The sequence below is a fragment of the Puntigrus tetrazona genome, chromosome 24, assembly GCF_018831695.1.
Source record: "Puntigrus tetrazona isolate hp1 chromosome 24, ASM1883169v1, whole genome shotgun sequence".
Lineage (NCBI taxonomy): Eukaryota > Metazoa > Chordata > Actinopteri > Cypriniformes > Cyprinidae > Puntigrus > Puntigrus tetrazona.
In genome coordinates this window covers 2,491,697-2,515,824 of record NC_056722.1, presented here as the reverse complement: position 1 = coordinate 2,515,824, position 24,128 = coordinate 2,491,697, and the positions used below count along the sequence as shown (strand labels likewise).

General features: G+C 35.9%; 1 protein-coding gene and 1 long non-coding RNA gene across 2 annotated transcripts in view; one reads left to right on the top strand and one right to left on the bottom strand.

The window, feature by feature from the left end:
• Window positions 1-7,990, top strand: part of LOC122329448 — a 47,852-nt gene extending 39,862 nt beyond the window's left edge. Inside the window, exons 2-3 of the long non-coding RNA XR_006247911.1 lie at window positions 5,847-6,048; window positions 7,433-7,990. This is a non-coding gene — a long non-coding RNA (uncharacterized LOC122329448). The remainder of the gene's footprint in view (window positions 1-5,846; window positions 6,049-7,432) is intronic.
• Window positions 7,991-20,972: 12,982 nt separating this feature from the next.
• Window positions 20,973-23,181, bottom strand: snai2 (snail family zinc finger 2). The gene is made up of 3 exons (XM_043225676.1): window positions 22,960-23,181; window positions 21,911-22,423; window positions 20,973-21,741 (listed from the first exon to the last, which is right to left on the bottom strand). Exons 1-3 carry the CDS (start codon window positions 23,036-23,038, stop codon window positions 21,560-21,562), a joined length of 774 nt encoding a protein of 257 aa, XP_043081611.1. The 5' UTR covers window positions 23,039-23,181; the 3' UTR covers window positions 20,973-21,559.
• Window positions 23,182-24,128: the final 947 nt, after the last annotated feature.

Genomic DNA, 24,128 nt, shown 5'->3' with positions numbered 1-24,128 from the left:
AGAAAATCCTTGACTAAAACAAATTTGTAGAAACATTTTTGGATTAAACAATTCAAGTAAATTCCATAAATCCAATAATTATTTTTAAAAACGTTCTTACATTGCAGCTAAATGTACAAGTAACATTTATATTAACATTGACTATTTAATAAAATAGGGTTATTTTCATCACCTGAAACTAAAACTGAATTAAACTAAATAAAATTAAATAATTAAATTAAATAATGAAAAAGAATTTTGTAAGCTATAGTTTCTCATTTATGATTAAAGTTCTTAAAAAAAGTACTAAATTATATTAATCTAAATTATAATAACTAAATTATAACTAACTATATAGACATAAATCATTAAGATAATTACTAAAATTACCCCCCTCCCAAAAAAAGTGAACAAAAACAAAAAAATCTAGTAAAAAAACTAATGAAAACTATAATAGAATGGTACTAAAATAACATTGAAACTTTAGTGAAAATAAATCATCAAAGTTTTAATTGAATATAATGCTTAACATAAATATAAAGCTTACTTATATATATTTATTGCAACACATTAACAAAACATGGGCTAATTTGCCCAACAGTTATGTGTGCTATTTTGTGCATGTTAACACTTTTAATCAACTGTGAGCGGTCGATGCTTCCTCAGAAGTAGGCATCAAGGAAGCTCCCTTGGTTTTAAAACAGAGCTAATGTCAGCATATATTTAGCAGATTTGAAATGTTATAAAACAGTACACAAGCGTTTCCTGCCATCGCAAGTTAAACCATAATTCCTGTGTCCCCTAAACGGAGGATGAATCGGATAAACGAAGCCTTTGCGGTTTCAATTTGGGCCATACGTGTTACGACTCCCGTTAGAGAGCGTTTGAAAGAGACGCCGGAGCATTACTGTAGAGCGGTGATTCATTGCACGCTTGTGGCATCATGCTCTCTTACAATGGGAAATTCCACTGGCACAAGTTATTCACGCGCTTACTCAACAATCCACCTGATCTTATTATTACTGCGTAGGAGAGGGACTTAAGACAGGTTTAGGGGAATATAAGACGCTTCTGTTCCCATATAGCACTGGGGTTTAGGTTTACATTAAAGGAACCGTTCTCCCGAACTGTTTTTTTAATGGCACATAAAAGCTAAGTGAAGCTCTTTTTGTACATGCACCACCAGCCAAAAGCTCGAAATGATAAAGTCTCTTGAATTCACCAAGGTTACATTTACTGGATCAGAAATACAGTAAAAAAAACTGTAAGATTGTGAAATATTATTGCAACTGTTTTGCAATTTAATATACCGTAAAATGTAGTTCTGTGGTGCAATCTTTGCTCCAGTCTTCAGTGTCACATGATCCTTCAGAAATTATTCTAATATGCTGATTTGCATGAAGAAACATTTTAATTTTTTTTTATGAGTGTCTGTTTTTAAATGACTAGATTATTTAGATGATCTAAATGACTAAAAATATCTAATTCAATTGAAATGTATTATTTTCAATACGTATTATTTCAACAGGTTTCAAAGAAATGCTATTTTTATAACTTTTGACAGATATGGTCACCGTGAACTGCTCTGATCGCTGCTCTCCTGCCTGAGCTACAGGAACACTGTGAGACTTTATGAAGTTATGAATACTTCAGGAAAACTTTCTATCGCTCTCTTTGGCAGAGGAGAGAGTAAGTCAGCAGTGGGAAGTGCACAGTCATGTCAGTATGCGTTAGACTCATATTCAGTGTGTGTGTGTGTGTGTGTGTGTGTGTGTGTGTGTGTGTGAGGTCACAGCCTCAGGGACTGGAGGTGCTGAGGTCAGAGCACAGGAAGTGTTTTTTTTTGCTGCCGTCACTACAGTGTGAAAAGAGAAAGCTAGAGATCCAGAAAATACACTTATCTGTACACCCGTTTTATCTGTGGTCAGCTTTCCAAAGTGCACCACCCCAAATAATATATTTTAACATTATATATAATAATAATAAAATCTATATCTGTCTAGTGTGTGTGTGGGAGAGAGAGAGAGAAATTGTTATTTTATTTTATTTTGCTTTTAATATAATATAATGTATTTTATTTATTTATTTTTATTTAATATTTTTAAATTTGATTTAATTAAATTTTTAATTTCTTACAGTTAAGAAGCAGACAAAGATCCCTTTTAAGATCCTTATAATTTATTTTAATTTATTATTATTTAACAGATATGGTCACCGTGAACTCCTCTGATCACCGCTCTTCTGTCTGAGCTAAAAAAAACACTTTCTTTCGCTCAAAATAGTACGCGAATCTTCTTAAAATCTTTTTTCCGTGTGTATTTTACGGTTATCGTAGGTGCACTTAGGTCAGTTTATTACGTGCTGTGAAATGAAAAGAATGCGAACGTGCATAGTTGAAATATCCGTGCGATGCTTCCATTACCTGCATACGCATAAATCCGTGATAACTCTGTTTATTTTAGCCTTGGCCCTTGCGCTCGCGAAGATATTTAATGATGTATGTCGTACAGTAAAAGCAGCAGGAATTTAGTTGGAGGCCGTGTCTGTTGTTCGGATCTCAGTTCGCTGAGGAGTTGGATTATCCCCACGATCCCTTGTTTTCAGGTTGAGGGACTTAAGTGATTCCGGTTAAAACAAGTCACCTCTTTCGCTCCCGGAGAGTGACATTTTCTCCAATAGCTCCAGGTGATCTGCTGATGCTGGAGAGATAAGTGCGCTTTTTAAACCTGTCTCCTCTCGTATCACTCACAGCACGCTGACCAAAACACAACCTGTCAGATTCTGACTGAAGAACAACTTGATCCTTTGATTCTTCATCGATTGATTAGTTCATGGCAGTTAATAATCCAATTTTAAACTGGTCTGTAACCTGTATAAATGATTAAGGGTGCTTCAGTAATTGTGTATTAATATCCAGTCCTCAAAATGAGCATTGGTTTCCCCTAATAATAGATATTTGGTTTCATCCTTGCTCTAATAAAAAGATTCAGCCTAACTTATTTTTACAGGTGATTTAACAATGATGAACGATTGTCACTGTATATATTTATAAACTTCTTCTTATTTTGAAGTTACATGTATTCACTATACATTATCAACACTGCTGCAAAGAACTACCGCTGTCACTTTTCAATAGCCTTTTTTTTACTTTTGAATGGTAGTGAATAGCAGTTTGCACAAAAAATATGAAGCAGCGCAACTGTTTTCAACCCTGGTAATAATAAATGTTTCTTGAGAAGCATATTAGAATGATCTCTGAAGAATCACGTGAGTAATGATGCTGAAAATTCAGCTTTGCATCAAAACAATATATTCCAATTTAAAGTGTGCTGTAATTTTAAAATACACTGTGATTAACGGTAAACGGTAAAATCCTGTAAAATTTACAGTGAAAAAACTTACATTGCCATTCCCAGAATTCCCCGCATCGTGTTTTAAATTTTATTTGAATTTGCAGTTTTTTCTTAAAAATCGCCATGTTTCTTCTTTGTTTTTCTTTTTCTGTTACATATTACAAAAGCTGCTTGTGATGGGCTTTGGTTCTTCACGTGACTTTCTGCTTTTGGTGGTTATCGGTCATCATTTCAAAGGCACAAACAAATTTCAATACTTTAATAAGTTGATATATTAAAGCTATATCGGTATTTAACTGTAAATTTAAGTTAAAACTGTAAAACATAAAATGTCGATACCATATATTTCACAGTAGAATATTCTTTTTACAGTGTATATTCAATTGAAATTTATTTACAATGTAATGACATGTCACAAAATTACTGTTTTACTGTGTTTTTAATCAAATAAATGCAACCTTGGTGAGCAAGAGTTTTTTTATATATCTCAATTATTCCAAACGTTTGACCAGTGGTGTATATGATTATATATAAAGAGTTCATTTGCAAAAACAAATAACACAATTTTTAACAATTCTCATCTATATGTTATTTTCATGTCATATTTCATTTCAACACTGAAAACACTTTTTTTTTTGCAAATAAACCGTTCATATATTTATTATTTATACGGCCCTTCCACTCGTTTTTGGTTTCCTTTCTTTAAGGTAGAACTTCTTTTTGTTTGCACGAGTTTTTTTTTTTTTTTCCCCATCTGTCATCTCTCCCGTGCAGGTACATGTCCTCAGGAGCCACTGACATCCATTTCTTTCAGCATGTCTCTGTTTTTTTAAAAGAACCGGGCGATAGACCGTGTCTCATTTGTCCTGACACCAAGAGGATTGCCGGGAAATCTGAAATTCGCTGCCAAAAAATCAACAGATTAGCAACTTCAAAGAGCACGGCCGATATTTTATGCTTTGAATGAACCTTCCGCATATAGCCTGTGCAAAGATAGGCATTTCCGTCGTCTCTCTCAGCTGTAGCGGTGTATATATATAATGCGCTCTGGCTGTCTGTGTGTGAATCTCGGCATCATTTCCACGCCGTGTTTTTCTTTTGAACGCAGCCCTCTTGTGATGAAGGCACCGATAGGCCTTCACACAGGTGATTGTGATGGAGGTGTAATTACAGGGGTCTGTCTGGACACGACAAGACTTGCTTATTTACATAGCTGTGAGGTTTAGGGATTTGTGTCGGAGCTCACACACAGCCTTCATTCCATTAAACATAGTTTGTCGTGAAACTTTGCTTTGATGAGATTGTAAAAAAAAAAGAAACAACAGCATTTCATTTTAATTTTGTTTTGTTTTACGAAGGCCTATGAGTATGCAAACAAAACCTTAAAATGGCAACATCCAACTATAGTCAAAAAGTCATAAGTATAAATTAGATATATTAAAATATTAACTGAAATATCGCTTGAGACTTACAAATGGCATATAAAAATTATAATTAAACTTTATCTGGAGCAATACTTATGTACAATGCGCATTTCTTGATATTAAGCCTAAAATGTGTTTTAATGTAACTATTGATGAGGATTATATGAATAACATTGTTTTTTTTTTTTTAATGCGATATATTTTATCACAGTCAAATTAACTTTAATACTTTAATGCTGGCTTGACAAAGCCTGGTCTTGTGAATTGAACCAGTTCATTGAAACAAACTTTTTGAAAGAACCAGTTTATGGGACAGAATCAGATTTCCTGAGGCTACGAGTAATAATGTTGTATATATTGTTCAGTGTCTTGCACAGACCAATCATTTTGCTTCGTAAGACCTCAATATATTGTCAAGAGCCATGGGTATTCGTTTTGTGTTCCTTGATAAGCTTCTTTTTTTATTCTCAAACAGCTGCTAACTTGCATGTTATGAATTACAGAGGACCACAGTTTTAGCTTTACTGTGTTACTGAAAAAAAGTCACCTGTTGGATGTAAATTAATGGCAAATAAAACATTTTGGGTGAACTGTCCCTTTAAATATACATTAGGTCAGTTATACAGCATTGCTCTGCAAACCGTTTGTTATCATGAAACATACAGTTGCTTAATGGTGCGACTGGCCAATCAGAATCAAGTATTCCAGACAGCTGTGAAATAATAACTAATGTTCTAATGACTTTTCCTATTTAACTTGAGATAAAACATTGGCTGAGGTATTTGTGTCTATCTAAGAGGGTGTGTGTGTGTGAGTGTGTGTGTGTGTGTGTGTGGAGCACAGCTCTGACTTGCCCTCACAGATTTCAGCAGGTTTGAAATCCCTTTATCTACCTCTTCTGTGCACCTGCCACAGGCCGCACACACACACACACACACACACACACACACACTCACACACACAGGTCTCAGCATGTCACATTCAGCAATCTCTTCTCGTCAAAACCAGATTGCTTTAACCCACGTTAACCTTTCTGACAATCGATTTTGTGACGTAAAATCCCCTCTGTGCTCTCGAAAATGTTTTACAGGCAGGAAGAAAGCACATCCACGTTGCACCCATGGAATCGTGGGTATATTGATGGCTGTTAATTGTGAAGTGGGTGAGATGAGGCAAGTTGGTGAAGGAAGCAGAGGTGGGGCTCAGGAGAATTTCATCTGAAAGCGTCTCACCGTCCACATGTGCAAACAAGAAGCTCTGGACAACACGGCCGTACTGCTGCTGTCATAAAGGTGACTTCCACAAGCATGTTAGGGTCGCATTCTTACACAAAATCAGAAAACATTCTAATTTAATGACCATTTTTAATGCATTTAATGCATGATTTCATTTTAACATTGCTATTATTATGCAACAAAATAAATCAATCAATAATAGTAATATCTGACATTATAAATATATAATTGTAAATATATACACTGAACTATATGATTCATTGAATTTATAATTTTTTTAAGTTAAGTGGTTACAATCAATTAATCGACTAACTTTCAACCTAATTTATTTATTTAAATGTAGCTAAAATAAATGGTGTGCAACCACTTGCCTTAAAAATGTTTACCTCAAAACCGTTACAGTTTTAGATAAACTTTTTTTATATAAATAAATCAATTAAATGTAAAATGCGATATTTATATATGCAAATATAAATACATTACTCAAATGTACATTGAAATGTTTATTTATAAAAGTTTCAAGTTTGCAAGGCAAAATAATAAATAAATGCAAATTAAATTACAATTAAAATATTATTAAATATGCTTCTTATTTGTGATTGTGTAATTTTAGACTCATTGTCTTTTGGTTTTGAGCTAAAAAAAAAAAACTAAAAAAAGTTTTTGACAGATTTATCTTTAAGTTTATATCCAGAGTCAGATTAAGGGATCTTAAATACAATCGTGCAGAATAAGACAATAGTAGTTAGTACAAAAAGTACTAATAAACAGCCACCGTGTTAGTAATATGCAAGCTAATAAACAAAGTACGAACTGGTCCCTAAAACTAAAGTGTTTCCCGCTACTCCTGCATAACATCCTGGTGATTCAGCATTAATAATCCTAGTTTAATTTGACACCGAGTCTGGAAAAAAGATGCTGTTTGGCATTTAGAGCTCGTAATCACAGAACACTTTAACCTAATCTTTCCATTCAGTGAAACTGCGCTATTATCATCTCCACGCGCTCCTTGTCGCTGAACGTGACGGTCGCCGCCAGGCCTCTGCCTTAAATATGCATCTGGCAGAAACGTACTTCACGTTGTATATTTAGTTTTTTCGGAGCGACTGGAAGTCGGTGTGCTGTTACATATGCGAGGGGCTTCAATGCATTCACCGTGCTCGAGGGAAAATCCACAAAGCGATCGACTTCGCTCGGAGCGCGGAGCTTAATTCTTTCAAATAAACAGTCGTTTGGATTCCTCTTCCCACGTTTTTGCGGCTCCAAACATCAAATTACCCTCACCTCCTCCTTAAAGCCCAGGCGCATAGTTCATGCGGCTCACCTACAAGCCTGGAGCTGCAGTATTACATGCGATTTGAGCTACACCTGCAGCCACCGAACAAGTGTATGAGTGTCTGGGCTCTCGTGTTGAAACCTGCCTGCTCTTTCTGTGTCTCAGGTGAGGAATGCTGCGTTAAGACTATCAGGTGCAGCAGGACGCGTGGCAGCACGCTACGAGCAGATAACCTGCTCCGCCGCGACCGTACGCAACCCGATTGCCAAACGTCCTCCAGTTTGATCCGAAACAAACACTGACGAATGGGTCGTCATGAACCGGGGAGGATGCTGAAAGAACAGACTCTCTGAAGAATACAAAGCGTACGTTGCTTTAGCTTGAGTCAGAGTTGAACTGGGTGGAGGTTGATAACCGTAGCCCGGGGTGATGAAAATCTGGCCCTCTCGCTTTCTCGCTCTTTCTTACCTCTTCCACTCCACCCTTTTCTGGTAAAAGGGTGTATGAGGTAAAGAGAGGGCAAAGTTTATATCTTTTCTGAATGTTATGCTCCTTTCTGGCCGACACAGTGAAGTAGATACTACTTCACACAGTGAAGAATCTACTCAGACACCCTAGCAACTGCATAGCAGCGCCCTGGATACAATCTAAAACACCGTACATCACAATGGCGTAAGTGTAAATGTAAATTGTGAAATAAAAAAACATCTAGTTATTTTTGTGCAATTTAAATATGAACACAGTATATTTGTAAATTATGGTTCATAAAATGTAATAAATATAAATAAATATGCATTAAATATTAAATATTCATTATAAATTTTAGATAAACAATTATAAATAATACATATATAGCAATGATTAAATATGTGAAATTATTATCAATAAACATAATTAATTGTTTATATATAATAAAAGAATAAAATCTATTAAACCAGTTAATTATTACATTTTAAAATGAAAATTAAATATAAGTTTATGCTACATGCATAAATATGTGAAAAAGAAATATATTAATAAATCATTTTATTTCTATCATTCTATATTCAATCTGTCTGTCTTTATGTGTGTATATATATATATATATATATATATATATATATATATATATATATATATATATATTTTTTTTTTTTTTTTTTTTTTATTATCTTAATTGATATTATGAGATAATTTTAACCTGTATTTTGCATTTTGCAAATGGCATAATGGAAAATTCATAAAATTAATGGATTGCCTGTACATTTTTAGTTTTTTAAGGTACACCAACATGTATGTATGAATATAGTATTACATATTTTTGTAATATGTGCATTCTAAAGCCTTTTTACTATAATTGATTAATAGAAAAATACGATTTTTAAATACTAGATGTCTGTCAGATTTGAACTTGCTCACAAAGATGCTGTAACCCCTGCACCATGGCGCTTCCTCATGCTTTGCTAACACCTACCTAGCATCTGTGGCTGTTATAATTATAGTTGTACATTCAATCATCGCACCATATGCCTCTGCTATAATGTAATCAAAGCAGTCAAACTCCAAATAAACCATAATCAGATGCATAATGGTGTATTGCAAAACAGACGTTTTATTCTGTTCACCCCCTCGTGTCAACAGGACATGCACCGCTCGTGAATTTCTGTGACAAGCCATAGAAAGTCTCCTAGTGTTTTGTTTTCCCTAACCAAGGCCTTCTGTTCTTAGCACAATAAATCAAACCCAATTGGATATCATTCATCGTTGAGTTACGAGTCATTATGTTCCACTCAGATTCATTCATTAGCCATAGTTTTCGCTTTTGGACACTTTCCCCCTGGTTCTGTTATTGTTGCCCCTTTGGAGGCGAGGGAGATAGTATTTATCATTGAACGCCAAGCGAGCGATTTAAAAAAAAAAAAAAAAAAAAAAGAGGAGGAAAAAGAAAAGGTTGAGGGGGCCCTTCTCAAGTTTTCATTTTTCCAGAATGTGTGTGTTTTTGTTGTCTTAAGTTTTCCTTGGTGGCGGTGAACAAAGTGTTCCTCTGTGGAGCGGGCGCTGGGGCTCGCAGACACTCTGTCTGTACTGGGAGTTCCTGTTCCCAAGTCCAAAACCCACAGACCCACAGCAAAGAGGACAAGGTCAGCTTTTGCTCTCCAACATAAGAGGCGCATTACTGCAGACGAGTTGCAGCCCTTGGCAGGCGCAGATAAGTGCGTGTGTGTGTGTGTGTGTGTGTTTTGATGGCGGACGGTTAAATGGTGCTTTTAACTATCCAAATACTCACTTTGCACTTGTAAGTGGCTGAAATGGACGGTTTCAATCATCCGCTTTGCACACGTGAATGTAATTTCCACCTGTCTTGTGTGTTTCCACCAGATTTTACAAAGAGGCACTATGATATTATTTTTGGACGTAGCCATATCAGGTTATTCTTTGAAGTAACTCGCGGTGCTATTCGAATACTGTGGTGTCAGGATTGTGAGCCTTTTGTCTTCCTGAATTTGACTTCAGCTAACAGATAGGATGCAGAAGCAAAGGCTTTAAGAACATGTATGGAGATAGATAGATAGATAGATAGATAGATAGATAGATAGATAGATAGATAGATAGATAGATAGATAGATAGATGAATGCTTCAGAAACAAGATCACTTCGCTATCCGTTTCGTAGCTTGACAATGTTTCTAAAAAGAAAGAATTACGTTTTTGTAACATGAGAAATATGATTTTCAAATACAAGTCGCTGTCTAATGTAACACCCAGATTTTTGACTGTAGAGGAAGTAAATGCACATTTGTTTAGTTGCACATTGCAATCCAAGAGATTCTGTGTATTGTTTTTTGCTCTAATAAGTAATATCTCTGTCTTATCTGAATACATAACATATTTGGTCATCCAATCTTTTACATTTCTAACAAGCGCTGCTCAGTCTGGTCTTGTTGAGATATGTAGTTGTGTATCATTAACATAAAAATGGAAACTAATACTCTATTTTCTAATAATATTAGCAAGGGGCAACATGTATGTTGAAAATAGCAGAGGACCTAGGACAGAGCCTTGTGGTACTCCATACTTTGAGATAATTGAGATATACTGAGAGAACAATAGATATAACAAAATATATAGTGATAGAATGAAAGAAATTTTTTAGAAATAGTATGCCAAAAACCTGTGTTATTTAACCAAAAATTGACTAGTTATGGCACGCATATAATATGTAGCTTTTGCGCACATATGATACGCATCTACCCCACAATCCTAATTCTACCATCACATAACACACGAGCAAAGTACATTTTTGTGTAATCAATACCACAAGTTTTAGTGTTTTTATATGGCGCGGTATTTATACACACAGGTAGCAATAGATATAGGTATAGCTATAATAATAGAATGAAAGAATTACACTTTTTAAGGTAAGTGTTTGAATTCAATACGCAAAGCGATGACCAACTAAGCACTTGCTAAGCTCATCTTGTGTCCATCCATGCCTGTTTTCTCTTTTCTCCACACACATTCCTAGGGTTCGGTCAGGATTATCAGGTCTGGATTCCAGCCGTGGTCAGACATCATAAAAGGTTGAAGAGCATCAGTGTAAGAGATTAAGAGAAAGACACAGAGGGCCTGTTATCAGATGAGAGCGTCACAGGTCCGTGGTGCGAGCCTTTGATGTTCAGGGTCCTCGCAAGACACCGTAACTCTCTCATCCGTCCGTCTGCGCTGATGTGCTGCAGCCCCGGTGAGGTTTCCTGATGCTCAGCTCAACTGCAGAATGTTTAAAAAATAAGAATTTGGGGTTTTATTGCATTTGGCTCTAGAGCCAAAGCAAGCCAATTTATCTCTTCATTGATGTCTCGATTTACGTCATCTGGCTGATGTAGATCCCTCTAACAAACCCCTCCTTAGATTGGGATGTAAGGAGATAAGAAATGTATTGATGTATTAGGATATTCCTACACAAGCTGATCTACTTCCACACCAGAGGGGAAAAAGCAACTGATGGAATTTTTCCCCCTTAGACACCGAAGAGTTTAAGTAGAAACCTTTGCTGAAGCCTCAGATATTTCTTTCAGTGTAACCTTGACATTTGTCACCTTTAGTTTCAAAAAACGTAATTTGCCAAAATCAGAGATCTCAGTGTGAACTCAAATATTTCTTTATGGGTTTCTTGATGGTTGCTAGGGTTTTGGTTGATGTTGTTGGTTGCTAGATGGGTGTTCTGAATGAGCTAGGCTGTAGCTAATCTGTTGCTAGGGATGTTCTTGAAGTTGGGTAGTTTTAAAATGAACAATGTATATTGCTATGTAATGCTAGTGTGGTTGCTAGTTCATTGCTAATGTTCTGAGTGGTTGCTAGGTTGTTAATAAGTGTTTGCTCCACAGTTATATAGGTGGTTTTGATGGCTTTTTAGGTTGGCATTGATAGAGTGGGCAAGGTTGTTGCTAAGTGGTTATGTACAATAAATATTTGGCTGAATTCTTGTTTCAGAAGATAAACAACAGTTTGAAAAATATGTTTGTGAATATGATGTGAATTGTAATTATCTGCATGTTAGCACCTTAAAAGTACATACTAATGCCCAAAGTTTACATATTACATCTAAAGTATACATATGAGTGCCTGAAGTATATACCTAAAGTGTACATTTTAATACCATATAGTAACGAAAGTGTACCTGACATGAACATATAAGTGCTCAAATGTGTATTTTAGTGCATAAAGAGTACATATTAGTGGCTAAAATTGGACATATTAGTGGCTAAATAGTACATACTAGTGCCTAATGTGTATTTATTAATGCATAAAGTGTACATGCATTCTAGTGCATTTATTAAAAGTGTATATAAAAGTGTATTTATTAATAAAATGCACTAAAATGCACGCATGAATTGCCTACAGTGTACTTATTAGTACATAAAGTGTACATATTAGTGCTTAAATTGTACATACCTGTGCCTAAAGAGTACATATTAGTGCCTATAGTGTATATATTAGTGCCTAAAGTGTACATACTAGTGACCAAAATATATTTATTAGTGCCTGATGTGTACATATTAGTGCCCAAAGTATACTTATTAGTGCCTGAAGTGTACTTATTAGTACCTAAAGTGTACATACAGTACCTTTTGAGAGTGTGCGCTCAGCAATCTCAGCATCACTCTGAAGTGTTCATTGTGGCCTGTCTCTAGTTCTGGAAGCGAGCCGCACTAAACCTCTCAGTTCACCAGACCTCTGAACTGATCCGGAGCAGATAACTCACCCGTATATCAGCAGCAGGCAGAGACTAGTGGAGTGCAGCTTGACGTTATCTCTCTGCGAGTGTGTCTGGCCTCTTATCCGCCTCAACGGCCGAGATTTCACATCCCAGAGACGCTTTCAGGCAACAAATTCAGTAATTTACCGTTCAAGCGCCCATCGATGGCTATGTAATCACAGACGAAAACACTTTGTTATTTTCAAAATTCGGTTGATTTAGTTCGAACTAATTGCGCAAAGAACTAGTGCGAATGAATCAGGTGTTGTGCGAAGAGTTTTCCCATATTAAGGAGAAATCGTCCAAAGCGGATGCTTGCCAAGTGATGCGAGATCAGAAATGACCCCCGCAGGCATGAAGAGAGTGAGGAAAAAAAAAGTGAGTCAAATGGAAAAAACAGAGCTGAAGAAGAATGTAATGCTTGGCTCATTCATTCTGAATGTTCAAAAGTCCCCGAAGTGCACTATAATGTTACTATTATCATCACCTTCCACCAGATATCATTCCTTTCTCGGGGCTGTTGAAACACTCCCAAAACTTGTGCAGTGACTCACTTTCCATTTTACACACAACGGTCGCCTGAACGCTGATGAGCAACACTTACACAGATGGAAAATTTGCTGGTAAACCTTAAATGTATGATTTTCTGTAAAAACTGTAATATTGCTAAAAAAAATGGTTGTGATATGATGCATTTGGAAGGAAACCCATTTTTGTATTTAATGTTAAATCAAGTAATTATACAACTGACAATATAATATTAATATCATTGTTGTTTACATTAAATAATTATATTTGAAATTAAAATAAAAAACATTTTAGATTATTAAACTGATAACTAATAATAGTAACACCTGGAAAAGGATTACATAATTAGACTCAATAATTGTTGAAATGAAAAAGTTTAAGCATTTAAATAATAATTTTTCATTATTACAAATTATAAAATGTTTTACATATATTTGAATACAAAAAGTATAAACTACAAATAAAGCTAACATGATTAGCAGTAAGTCTTCTGTAAAAAAATATTTACACTTTTAATAATTAAATATATAGATATTTGAATAACTAATATTAACATTTGAATAAATATTTAAATGAATGTATAATTTTTTTATTATTAATCATAAGCTATATATTATTTATATAGCATGTTATGTTACTGTTTAATAATTTAACATGTATTGTAATATATTTTAATAATTAATACATTTATTTTAGTCTGTAATTATTACCATTTTTCTAATTTATTGTATGCCAGTTATAGACTTATGTTTAATGAAATGGAAATTAAATTGACCTCTAAAGCTACTATAGATGTAACCACTATAAAACTGCAAGCACTATAAATATTTTACTAATAATGCTTTCTCTTTCTCTGCAAATACAGAAACTCGATTAATTCATCAGCATAATAAACTTCATCCAAATAAAATCTTTAACCAACCTATAAAACGGGAGGAATTTAGTCAAGGTGTTCCCTTGGGAGACCAATAAATCCCAAGCCAAAGATGGGCTCTCCAGGCCTTTCCCTTCTGATTGTTGACTTAGACAATGCTCAGGACTTGAGCTGGCGCGGGTGGTGTTTCCTCAAGACACACATTCAAGAGCTGAGGGGGAGCTGAGCGTCTGCTCCACATCCTCCTGAGTCAGAGATCTTACAGCTGGACCCGACAGGCCCTTGTTACTCAGCAGACGCAACGCTACAAACACACAACAACACCAAACATTACATCACACACAGCACACACAATCTGGAGCACATCTGAACCGGGTATTTTTAGCTTTGCCGGCCGCTAGAACGTCTATAGCCACAGTTATTGATTCAGTCAGCAATATTAGTCATGGTTTACTCAACTAAGCTTATTAGCATACATTTTCAGAATGCACTGCGACAGATTAGAAATGTTGATTAAAATGAAATAGTCTGTATATATTCAACCGTTTGTTAGCTAAAGATGCGTAAAAGTAAAGGTTCTTGCGTTGTAACATGAAAAATGAAGTTAAAATAAATGTTAAAATTAAAAAAAAAAATTAAAGTTAAAATTATACATTTTTCTTTTATGGCAAAAATCTTTGATGATCGTGTTCCGTGAAGATATTTTCTAAATGTCCCACTGTAAATATATTAAATCTTAATTTTTGATTAGTAATATGCATTGCTAAAAACTTAATCTGGACAAGTTCATGTTCAGTTATTTTCCCCGTAACCTCAGATTGCATATTTTTTTAAATATGGAAAAAAAAATTCAGCTTTGCACGACAGGAATAAATTACATTATAAAACATATTCAAATATTCAAAAACAGCTAAAATAGCAAAAACTGTCATTTTTTGCAGTTTCTGCTGTATTTCAAATCAAATAATGCTGTGTGATGCAACGCACTCTAAACCATTCAGAGCACATCGCTTCCATGGAAAATACAGCTTTGTTGCTTATCGCTTTATCGCATTGATTTTGGTCACAGCGTGGTGTAAAATCATAAAAACAGTCTACAGCTGAAGACGTGACCTTCTGACCCTCAGTATGTATTTGTGGATGTCTGAGCTGCGCTGATTCTGAGCAACATTCACTTATGAAAGTAAAACGACTAAAGCCGGCATCGACCTGGTCAAGCAATCACAGTGACAGGTTCACATTTTGTGTCTCACTGACAAGGCCATGTGTGGATTTTGCATTTACCGGCATCGCGTTGGAAATCAGAATGCATGAATGCACTTTAAGGGCTTATATAAATGGTCCTCGGAAAAGGGCACATCTGATATCCAGCAGTGTTTATTTGAGCCTCATGTGCTGGTGGATTGGTGCTGTCGGGGCATGTTTTTTGACTACAATACCATCATGCGGTGGATATTTTCTAAGGCTTGTTTGTTCCAGATTCTTTTGTCTCTATGGATAAAGCCTGTGCAGCTAAACGCAGGTACCGGCTTGATTGTGAAATGTAAATCGATCACTTCCTATTTCTGTTTTGTTTTGGGATAGGCCTTGATATCGGGACAGATTTGGCAACAGACTCGATTCCTTCTGAAGGGGATTTCAAGCATTACTTGATCCGGTGGAGACGAAGGGTCCAATCAGTTTGCTCGGTTTTGAATCTGTTGAGTGCTGAAGCAGTTTAAGGTTTGCCCCAAAACTGTTTACAGCACTGCATAAGATTTTGGTCATTTTCAAACGTAAACGTGACATCCTAATAACAAAAGTCCTGTTATGGTCCTAATTTGTACAGAGCTTTTCACAATGCTCATGTTGCTGATGTTTATAATGTCTCAATATTCCTGTGCCTTATAGTCGCATGTATCAGATTAGAGCTAACCGAGCTTTTGTGATGACAGATCAATATTTCAATACACATGAGTATGCTGTACATATCTAGATATAGTTGAACACAAACTATATATCAAACTATATATAATGAGCTGTGCAATAGCATAACAAAATTTTGCAAGAACATAATAAATCATACAATTTAGATTTACTATATAGCATAAATTGCTTATTTCTTAGTATAAATTGCTATTTTTGATGTTATAGTGTCTAGTGAAGTAACACATTAATATTTAATTTATGACTAAATATTGGATTAATTGTTTGAAATAAGTAACACAAGTTGCTTTTAAAGCATTACAAATAATGTGAATTATCGGAGTAATCGGATTACTTTTAAAGTAACGCATTACTATTAAAAAGTTACTTTTTATGCAAGTGACTTGTAACGCATTACAAATAACGTGAGTCATGTAATCATACTACTTTTTCAATTTATTAGTAAATGAATGCGTTATTATCACATTTACGATAAATATCTGGGTTCACTTTTTGAATAAGTAACGCAAGTTGCTCGTAAGTAATGCATTGCTATTTAATTTACAACGAAATATCTGAATTGAAAGTATTTTTTCCAATAAGTAACGCAAGTGATGTATTACAAGTAGCATGATTTATTACTAAAAATATATATATTTGTTTTTGTTATTAAAACAAGCCCAGCCTAGGTGACAAAATGTAACACAAAAATGCATTACTAAAAAGTAACTAAGTAATACGAATAAAAGTAATAGTTACTTTTTGTGGTGTAGCACAATACTGTAATGCATTACTTGAAAAACTATATCCCCAACACTGTATAAAGCTAAAGCTACTTTTGTGTATCTGTGATATTGTTTCTATCTAATTCTATCTCCGTTATGATTTGTAAGCGATATAAAATAAGTTAATGCAATAGCGGTGAAAACATCACAGCCATAAACTTGCTAGAAGGTGGGAAATTAAAGTAATTCATCCCGGAGGACCGACTTCATTAGCAGGCTAAAAATAATCTCTTTTTTAGATAGTTTTTTATTAGACTTAATAACAACAAGAAGCCGCTCGCTTGGTGTAAAATATCAGTCATATTCCAACAAGCTGATTATTTTAAATTGCAAATTGAAAAATGTAGTGTACAGCAAGGCGTTAATGTTTGCTCGGTTTAAATTAGATCTCTTATTAAAATAATATTTTACAAATAAACATCGGTGTGATGATGTTGTGTAGCTGAATATGGTAGCTTTTAATATCAAACATTTTAGCGTAGTATCCATATATAACGTTTGCAATAACTTCTTGACATAACTTCTGTAAATATTTGTATAATGAAACTTTTACACGGATGATTATTATCTTGCAGGTCATCAAATCAAGTAACGTCAACAGAGGCGAATATTCAGGATCTGGCATATGATCGCGTCGATATCGACTGTAATTGATTTAAAGGCATGTGAGCGTCCTGTTCTCATCACATGACAGATCAGACATCTTAGGTTAGCAGAAGACTGTAATGATATTTGCCCCGAGAAGCAGGCACAAACATGTCTATCTGTTCGGATTCTTTCCTTCCCCTTTTTGTGCAAATGCATGATTTGACACAAGTATTGTTTTTGGCTGGTAATGTGGCTACTCACACGCTGAAAGCTAATCTGATTCATTCAGCTGCTGACTTTAGGAAAACCTGAGGCGTAATTAATCTTCATTAATTATTTTTCGGACAAGTCACTGTTCTAACATAATATATTGATTAGTTACCCTCTTGCTTTTCTCTGATTTGCAGATTTAGCATGCGTTTTGCTACAAAAACCAAGAAATACAAGTGTCCTTCACTTCTGGAAAATCTAGCTAATTGCTAAAGTATCTATGTTTTGGAACATAGTTATTAGCTGGACAAAAATGCTCCAAAAACCAACCTCGACCACCTTAAGCTGATATTACCAAGCTGACTGGAATCCAACTACCATCTTAAAGAGACAGTTTAACCAGAAACAATAGTTAAGTGATTCATTCGTTCGTTTGTTCATTCAGTCATTCATTCTGAACAAGGGCGGTCAATATTAATCAAAGCTATTTAAAAACTTTGGCTACTGTATTCCTCAAAATATCTCCTGTTGCATTTTTCCAAAATAACGAATGAAGAAAGAAAGAAAGAAACTTTATCATTAAGATGTGATTCACTTTTGTCTTTGGATTTAGTGGTAATAACCTATATTTTCAGTGAATAATTGCCTATTTTTCATTGAATAACAAATTAAATATCTTTACATATTTTTTTGGACTTTTGAAGACTTATATATAGTGTTTTAAGTCATACGGACTACTTTGATGATCCTTTTTGAAACTTAAAAACTCCCATTCCTGTTCAGTTGTACAAAAAAAAAGTGATTAAAATGTTTTCTTTCGCATACCACCGATGCAGAAAGTTCATTTTTGCATAAACTATTCCTTTAAAAGCAATGGAACAGATTCTTTTATATCGTGAAGATATTTTTCTTCAGGTCAGGCTTCTTCTATCACACACTAACCAGAACAAACAGGCCTTCAACCAGCTTTCTAATTGAGTCTGTTCCGTTTACAGAAGCTTCTGCATTAGTGTGAAGTCAGCAGAGCGAGAGAGAGAGAGAGAAGGAGAGAGAGAGACTAACGAAGATAATGTACTTCCTTTGTAACCTTGTCAGATCTGTCCTCGAGCCATGGTGATGGTAGTCTTGTGAGGGAAAGGCCTGATGTGACGGGGGGCATCAAAAGTTCAATAAACATGTGACAAAAGCAGAGTTGGTGCGATTTTGAATTACGTTCCTGCAAACTGCATTAGTAGCAGGTTCTGTCACATGTTTTCCTGATGACTGAAAGAAACTGAACGAGAACGTTTACTTGATGAACTCAAAGCTGATAGATGAAAAGCCATATAACTGATTTCATGTCATCTATAAAACACATTTGCCACATAATGTGCCAGGTTTTGCTACGATAATGTCATGCCATTATTATGCATAGAAAGTCGTAATATTTATTTGCACTTCTGGAAGACTGCAAGATATGTCAACACCTGTATGGCATCATAGGGGGTCCTGAGGGCCGAAGCTGTTCAGTTGTGAGGTGTGTCACTGTGAACACCTGGAATAGTGCTTCCATGAGTCAGATCATGGAAAGATTAAACCACACAGCATGAAAGAGACAAGTGTTTTCTCAAAACCTTTCAATCGGGTGAGTGGGCACACCAGGCCTCTACTTGTACTTGTGTCGTTTTCTCTATTTGTAACATTTATTATTAAATATATAGAATTATACATATGTATGTATATATATATATATATATATATATATATATATATATATATATATATATATATATATATATATATATATATATAAAAATGAATATTATTTGTATACTTTATACTGGACAATTGGTATGTATACTGTATGTATTTATTTTTAAAAATGTGTTTGTTTATACATTACATATATTTATATATATATAATAAAAATAGAAGAATATAACTTTATAAATAAACATATAAATATTTTCAAAATATTATAATGTGTGTGTGTGTATTTATATAAACAATATATATATATATATATATATATATATAAAGTACACATACATATATTATATATTATATTATACATATATTATATATATATATATATATATATATATATATATATATATATATATATATATATATTACTATCGAATCAGCGAATCAGGAAAGTTTGTAAAATGTAGTAAATGCAGTCTGTTTTGATTGAATGTGTATTTTAGATCATTTTTCAATGGAGGTTGAAGGCTATTTGCTTCAGTTCAAAATTAGATCCAGTGTTTGGGGTTTGAAACCCGCTGGTTTGTCCTGTGAGATCCCACTGTGTAGTGTGAGGTTGCTGAGTAATAATCCAGTAAAGGACTTTCACATGTGTGAGAGCCAGTCTGGCTGTGCCATAGTGGCCCCTTCAGAGACCCGGAGTCTTCAAAGAAACTGGCAGCAAAGTGAGAGCAACATAGGGAGGAGGTGTAACATTTGGGATTTGTTTGGGAGCCGAACAGGTTCGCAAGGACAGGTTCATGCGTCCACAAAACCGCTGACTTCTAAATGAGGACGTTTCATTGAGATGCACAACAAATCTCGTGTCATTCCCACGTCTTCCGACCACTTCATTTCCGTGACTTTTCAAGTTGCTTCTGACTAACTTTGAAGCCTAAATATAAATAGAGTCTGTGACTTTTAAATTAATGATAGTAGTTCATACAACTTGCTCTTTCCTTTTTCCGTCACAGTAAACTGCAAACACATTTGCAGCATGAAATACTTAAACTGCACTTTGATGAACTCCCACAATGCAAGCTGACTGTGGGAAGGAGTCAAACTATATTAAAACCAGCTTTTTCCATCACCCATGTCCATGTTTAACTGTAATTCCTCTTTAACTGTTAATTCAGATTAAAAAATCGGCAATAACAGCCTAGCACTTTTCAGGAGGTTTCAGTAAGAAGCGTTCTGATAATGTGCCGTTAAGGGCCTTCTCATTTGCATATCATTACGAACACTATGCGCATGTAAACATTGGGCTAATTGTTATTCAATGAAAGTGGTAAAAGCCTGAAGGGATAGTTCACCCAAAAATCCAAATGCTATCATCAGTAGTCTTGTTTTTGGACTCCATTGACTTTAATTGCATTGTTCTTATTCTTCACGTATAAAGAAAATCATACATGTTTGAAATGACTTCAGGGTGAGTAAATTATCATCTAATTTAGATTTTTGCACAAACTATCCCACCGGTATGGATGCCAAATAGATACGGACGGTCGCCGAGTTATTCAAAAAAGTGTAAATTTTATTTTTTGTACAAAATCATACCATTCATTTACACTTTGCAATACAAAGTACAATCATATCAGTGTCATATACATTCAAAAAAACAATTACATGGCAAAATCTCTGAAGTTCCTGATGGAGAAAAGCACATGGCAAAGTATTGCATATAGTCTGAGTGCTGGTTATCTGCCGTTGCGTTATGATGGCACAACAGTTTAAATACTTTTAATTCAAGAAAATGTCGTTTTGCACTTGTTCCCCGTTTAAAAAACATGGCGTTGATTATTCCTTTGGTCTCAAGCTCGTTTGGCGTGCCACCATCTACGGTGTGAAATGTCTGACCGATTACCTCTCGGAAAAGAAAGAAAAAACAAAAAAAGCGACCGTTACCCATTTAACGTTCAGTCACGGGCACATAAATTATTGCTTATCGGAGAGGCCACGTGTTTAAAACCTCCCAAATAGTTTGCATCCGTAAACAAAATGTACAGTACACATCGGCCCGAGCAGGACAGGGCAAATACTGTTGAAATGAAAGGCACATGACGGGCGCGTGAATCTGCGTTTACACTGAAATGAAAAGGCTTCTTAGTGAATGAATTAAGACCACCGGGGATCCAGTAAACAGTCTTTTGTTTGGTGCCGTTTCCTTTCTGAGGGTGTCGAAGGTTCTCCAGGAACCAAAATCAAAGCGGAAAGGCTGTTTTGGGTCAGTTTTACTTGTTAGCGTGTAGCGTCTTGGCTGGAATCTGATCTCTGAATGACTCCCCAATCACTTTATGCGTTCAGACCCTAAGGCGGTGCACTTTTAAATCGCTTCGTATCCAGTTTATCACGAGTATACTGACAGAAAGAGCATATCCGAGATTGCATTCACCATCATAGGCACTTAGTGAATGTGTGTGTGTGTGTGTGTGTGAGACTGTATCAGTGTGCAATGCAACAGCCAGATTCCTCATGTTTGTGCAGCAGCGACATGCGAGAGAAGGTTTTGGAGCAGTTCTTGCACTGGTATTTCTTCACGTCTGAGTGGGTTTGCAGGTGAGCTCGGAGGTTGGACCGGTCTGCGAATGCACGGCTGCAGTGAGGGCACGAAAAGGGCTTCTCACCTATCGAACACAAAAGTCACGTCAGTTCGTTATGCGCTGCTACAGTACTATATAGTGCCGCCGCACCATGCAATGCAACGTCTAACACAATCACCGGCTATAAACTGCGAAATACAATCCGTAGCATGCGACAAGAACTTTCTGCGTGCATTATAGTGTCTCTCCTCACCTGTATGCGTCCTAATGTGTCCCTGCAGCAACCAAGGTCTGGAGAAAGCTTTCCCGCACATTTTGCAAACGCACGGCAGCGTGTGTGTCCTTATGTGCATCTTTAGGGCCCCTAGGCTGACGTATTCCTTCTCGCAGTACTTGCAGCTAAACGATTTCCTGGTCTGTGCGTCGCAGTGCAGCTGCTTGTGTTTCATGAGTCCCGAATACGTGCTGTAGGACTTGTTGCACAAACTGCACTGAAACTTCTCGGCGTCTGACAGTTTGGTCGACTGTATCCGCTCGTCTTCATCGCTCCTGGGGCTCTCCGAACCGCTGTGGTCTTTATTAGAGGACGTGTCGGAGAGGGACGAGGGGTATCCGGAGATGGGGGACAGGTCGCTGGGAAGGGGTGACAGGGGCAAGTTGCTGGTAGTCCACACGGTTATGGGGCTGTACGACACCGGGCTTAACACTTCAGGCTGAGGTATAACAGGCACCGGGAGGGTTTTTAACACATATGGAGATATAAACACTGCAATAAAAGGGGAAATGCAATTGCATTAGTTCACTGGGCATAAAATACTTGAGTAGTGACATGCTATTTCCAATGCATTTTCTTCTTTTATAGTTATGCATGCATTTATGGCCATATTTATTGAGAAAAAGAGAATTTGTACTTAAGATATGGTTTTCCTACAGCATTCCTCTAGATAAATGTTATGCACCAGCTACTACTTTTTACCTTTACATTGAGTTACAATGAAACAGTAATTTCACGACACTGATATCATTCGCCAAAAAACACATGCGTACCGGACTTTAAAATGAGACACTTTAACAGTCCACTTTAACAGATGGGCAACAGTCCTAAAAATGGTTCAATTAAACGGCTATTCTGTTACTTTTTGTACATTGCGATCCTTTGAAATGTTTTGCAATTATTCAGTCGTCATGTATGAAATATAAAGTAACTTTTTAATATATGTCTTAACTTTAACGAAGAGTTGCAACACACTAAGCACGTTTAAATAACTCACTGTTAGGAGTTTGAATCGTCAAGTTTATTACCTGTTGGACTTTCCAGTTCGCTATAATTCGGTTTCTTGGCTGCATTGAAATGCTTCTTTACTAGGAATGAACGAGGCATCCTGGAATACGTGTAAAGTCGACTGGCAGATGTAAAGCTCCTCTCTTCTCTTTTATAAAGTCAATTCACTGTAATCCTTATTGCTCGGTCCGGCAGGGCTTCATCATCTTCCAGCGCAGAATAGCTCTACTCCAGCGCCTCGTTGCAAAAAACAAGTAAATACTTCCAATCAGGTGCAAAGGGAGGGGTCGAGCCTTCTACGCGTGCATATTCATGAGCTCCGGCCCAATCGAAATAGAGGCGTGGTTTGTAAAGGGCGGGGTCAGGAGCGACTAAGGAAAGGAAGACAGGTGTTCAAGCTAGGGATGTGTATGGAGGTGAAGTAATGTTCAGACTTGTCACAGATGGTCAGAGCACACAGATTGTTGGAATGCCATTATTCTTGAACGTTTAAAGCAGGATAGTCTATTAAAACGATTATGGTCCCTAAAAGGGAATTCAGGTCTTGTTAAAGTTTGGTTTTTAACATTACAGTCGCAACATTACAGTCTTTATGCTGGTTTGGTGGCGTTTAACTTTACCAGATGTTTCCCCGAAAGAGTTAATTTGGTCACCTCTCTCAAGTAATGGTTAAAAATAGTTTTCAGATCCAACAGTTTAAAGATGTGTTTTCAAAAATAGCAATTTCGTATAAATGTGTTTATGGGTTTAAACGTAAATCCAATATATACGTTCAAAATAGAGCGTAGAGTGTAGTTTACTCGCAGTTTACTAGCGCCCTCTAGTGTTCACGCGAGTAACTCTAGTATAACTTGATTATAGTAGCCTAACTATAGTATGGATATGAGTTACCGCTGACTTGTGAATAAGGTTAGTTAGGACTCGTGCAATTATTCTTGTATGTATAAACACTGAAAAGGGCTTGACAAGTAATAAAACAGTTGAGTAGAGCATCCAAAGAAGTGCTAGGCCAATTCTTTGATTGCACGTGTTTTTTCTAGTTTGTGCTGTGGTAAAAATCAATGCCATTGTGTTTTATATTTTGTTGTCTAATGCAATAAGTTTTAAGCGTGGCTTGGGTGTCCAATTACTTCTTGAGGTCACGTATATTCATTGAGTTGTAAAGTCACTACATTTGTATGCCGATAGA

Excerpts from the sequence above, each read along its gene's own strand:
- snai2 (XM_043225676.1), bottom strand. The coding sequence starts at position 23,038 with ATGCCTCGTTCATTCCTAGTAAAGAAGCATTTCAATGCAGCCAAGAAA. Across the intron at positions 22,424-22,959 it reads CGAACTGGAAAGTCCAACAG|TGTTTATATCTCCATATGTG; the intron begins GTAATAAACTTG and ends CTTTTATTGCAG. Across the intron at positions 21,742-21,910 it reads ACACATTAGGACGCATACAG|GTGAGAAGCCCTTTTCGTGC; the intron begins GTGAGGAGAGAC and ends TGTGTTCGATAG.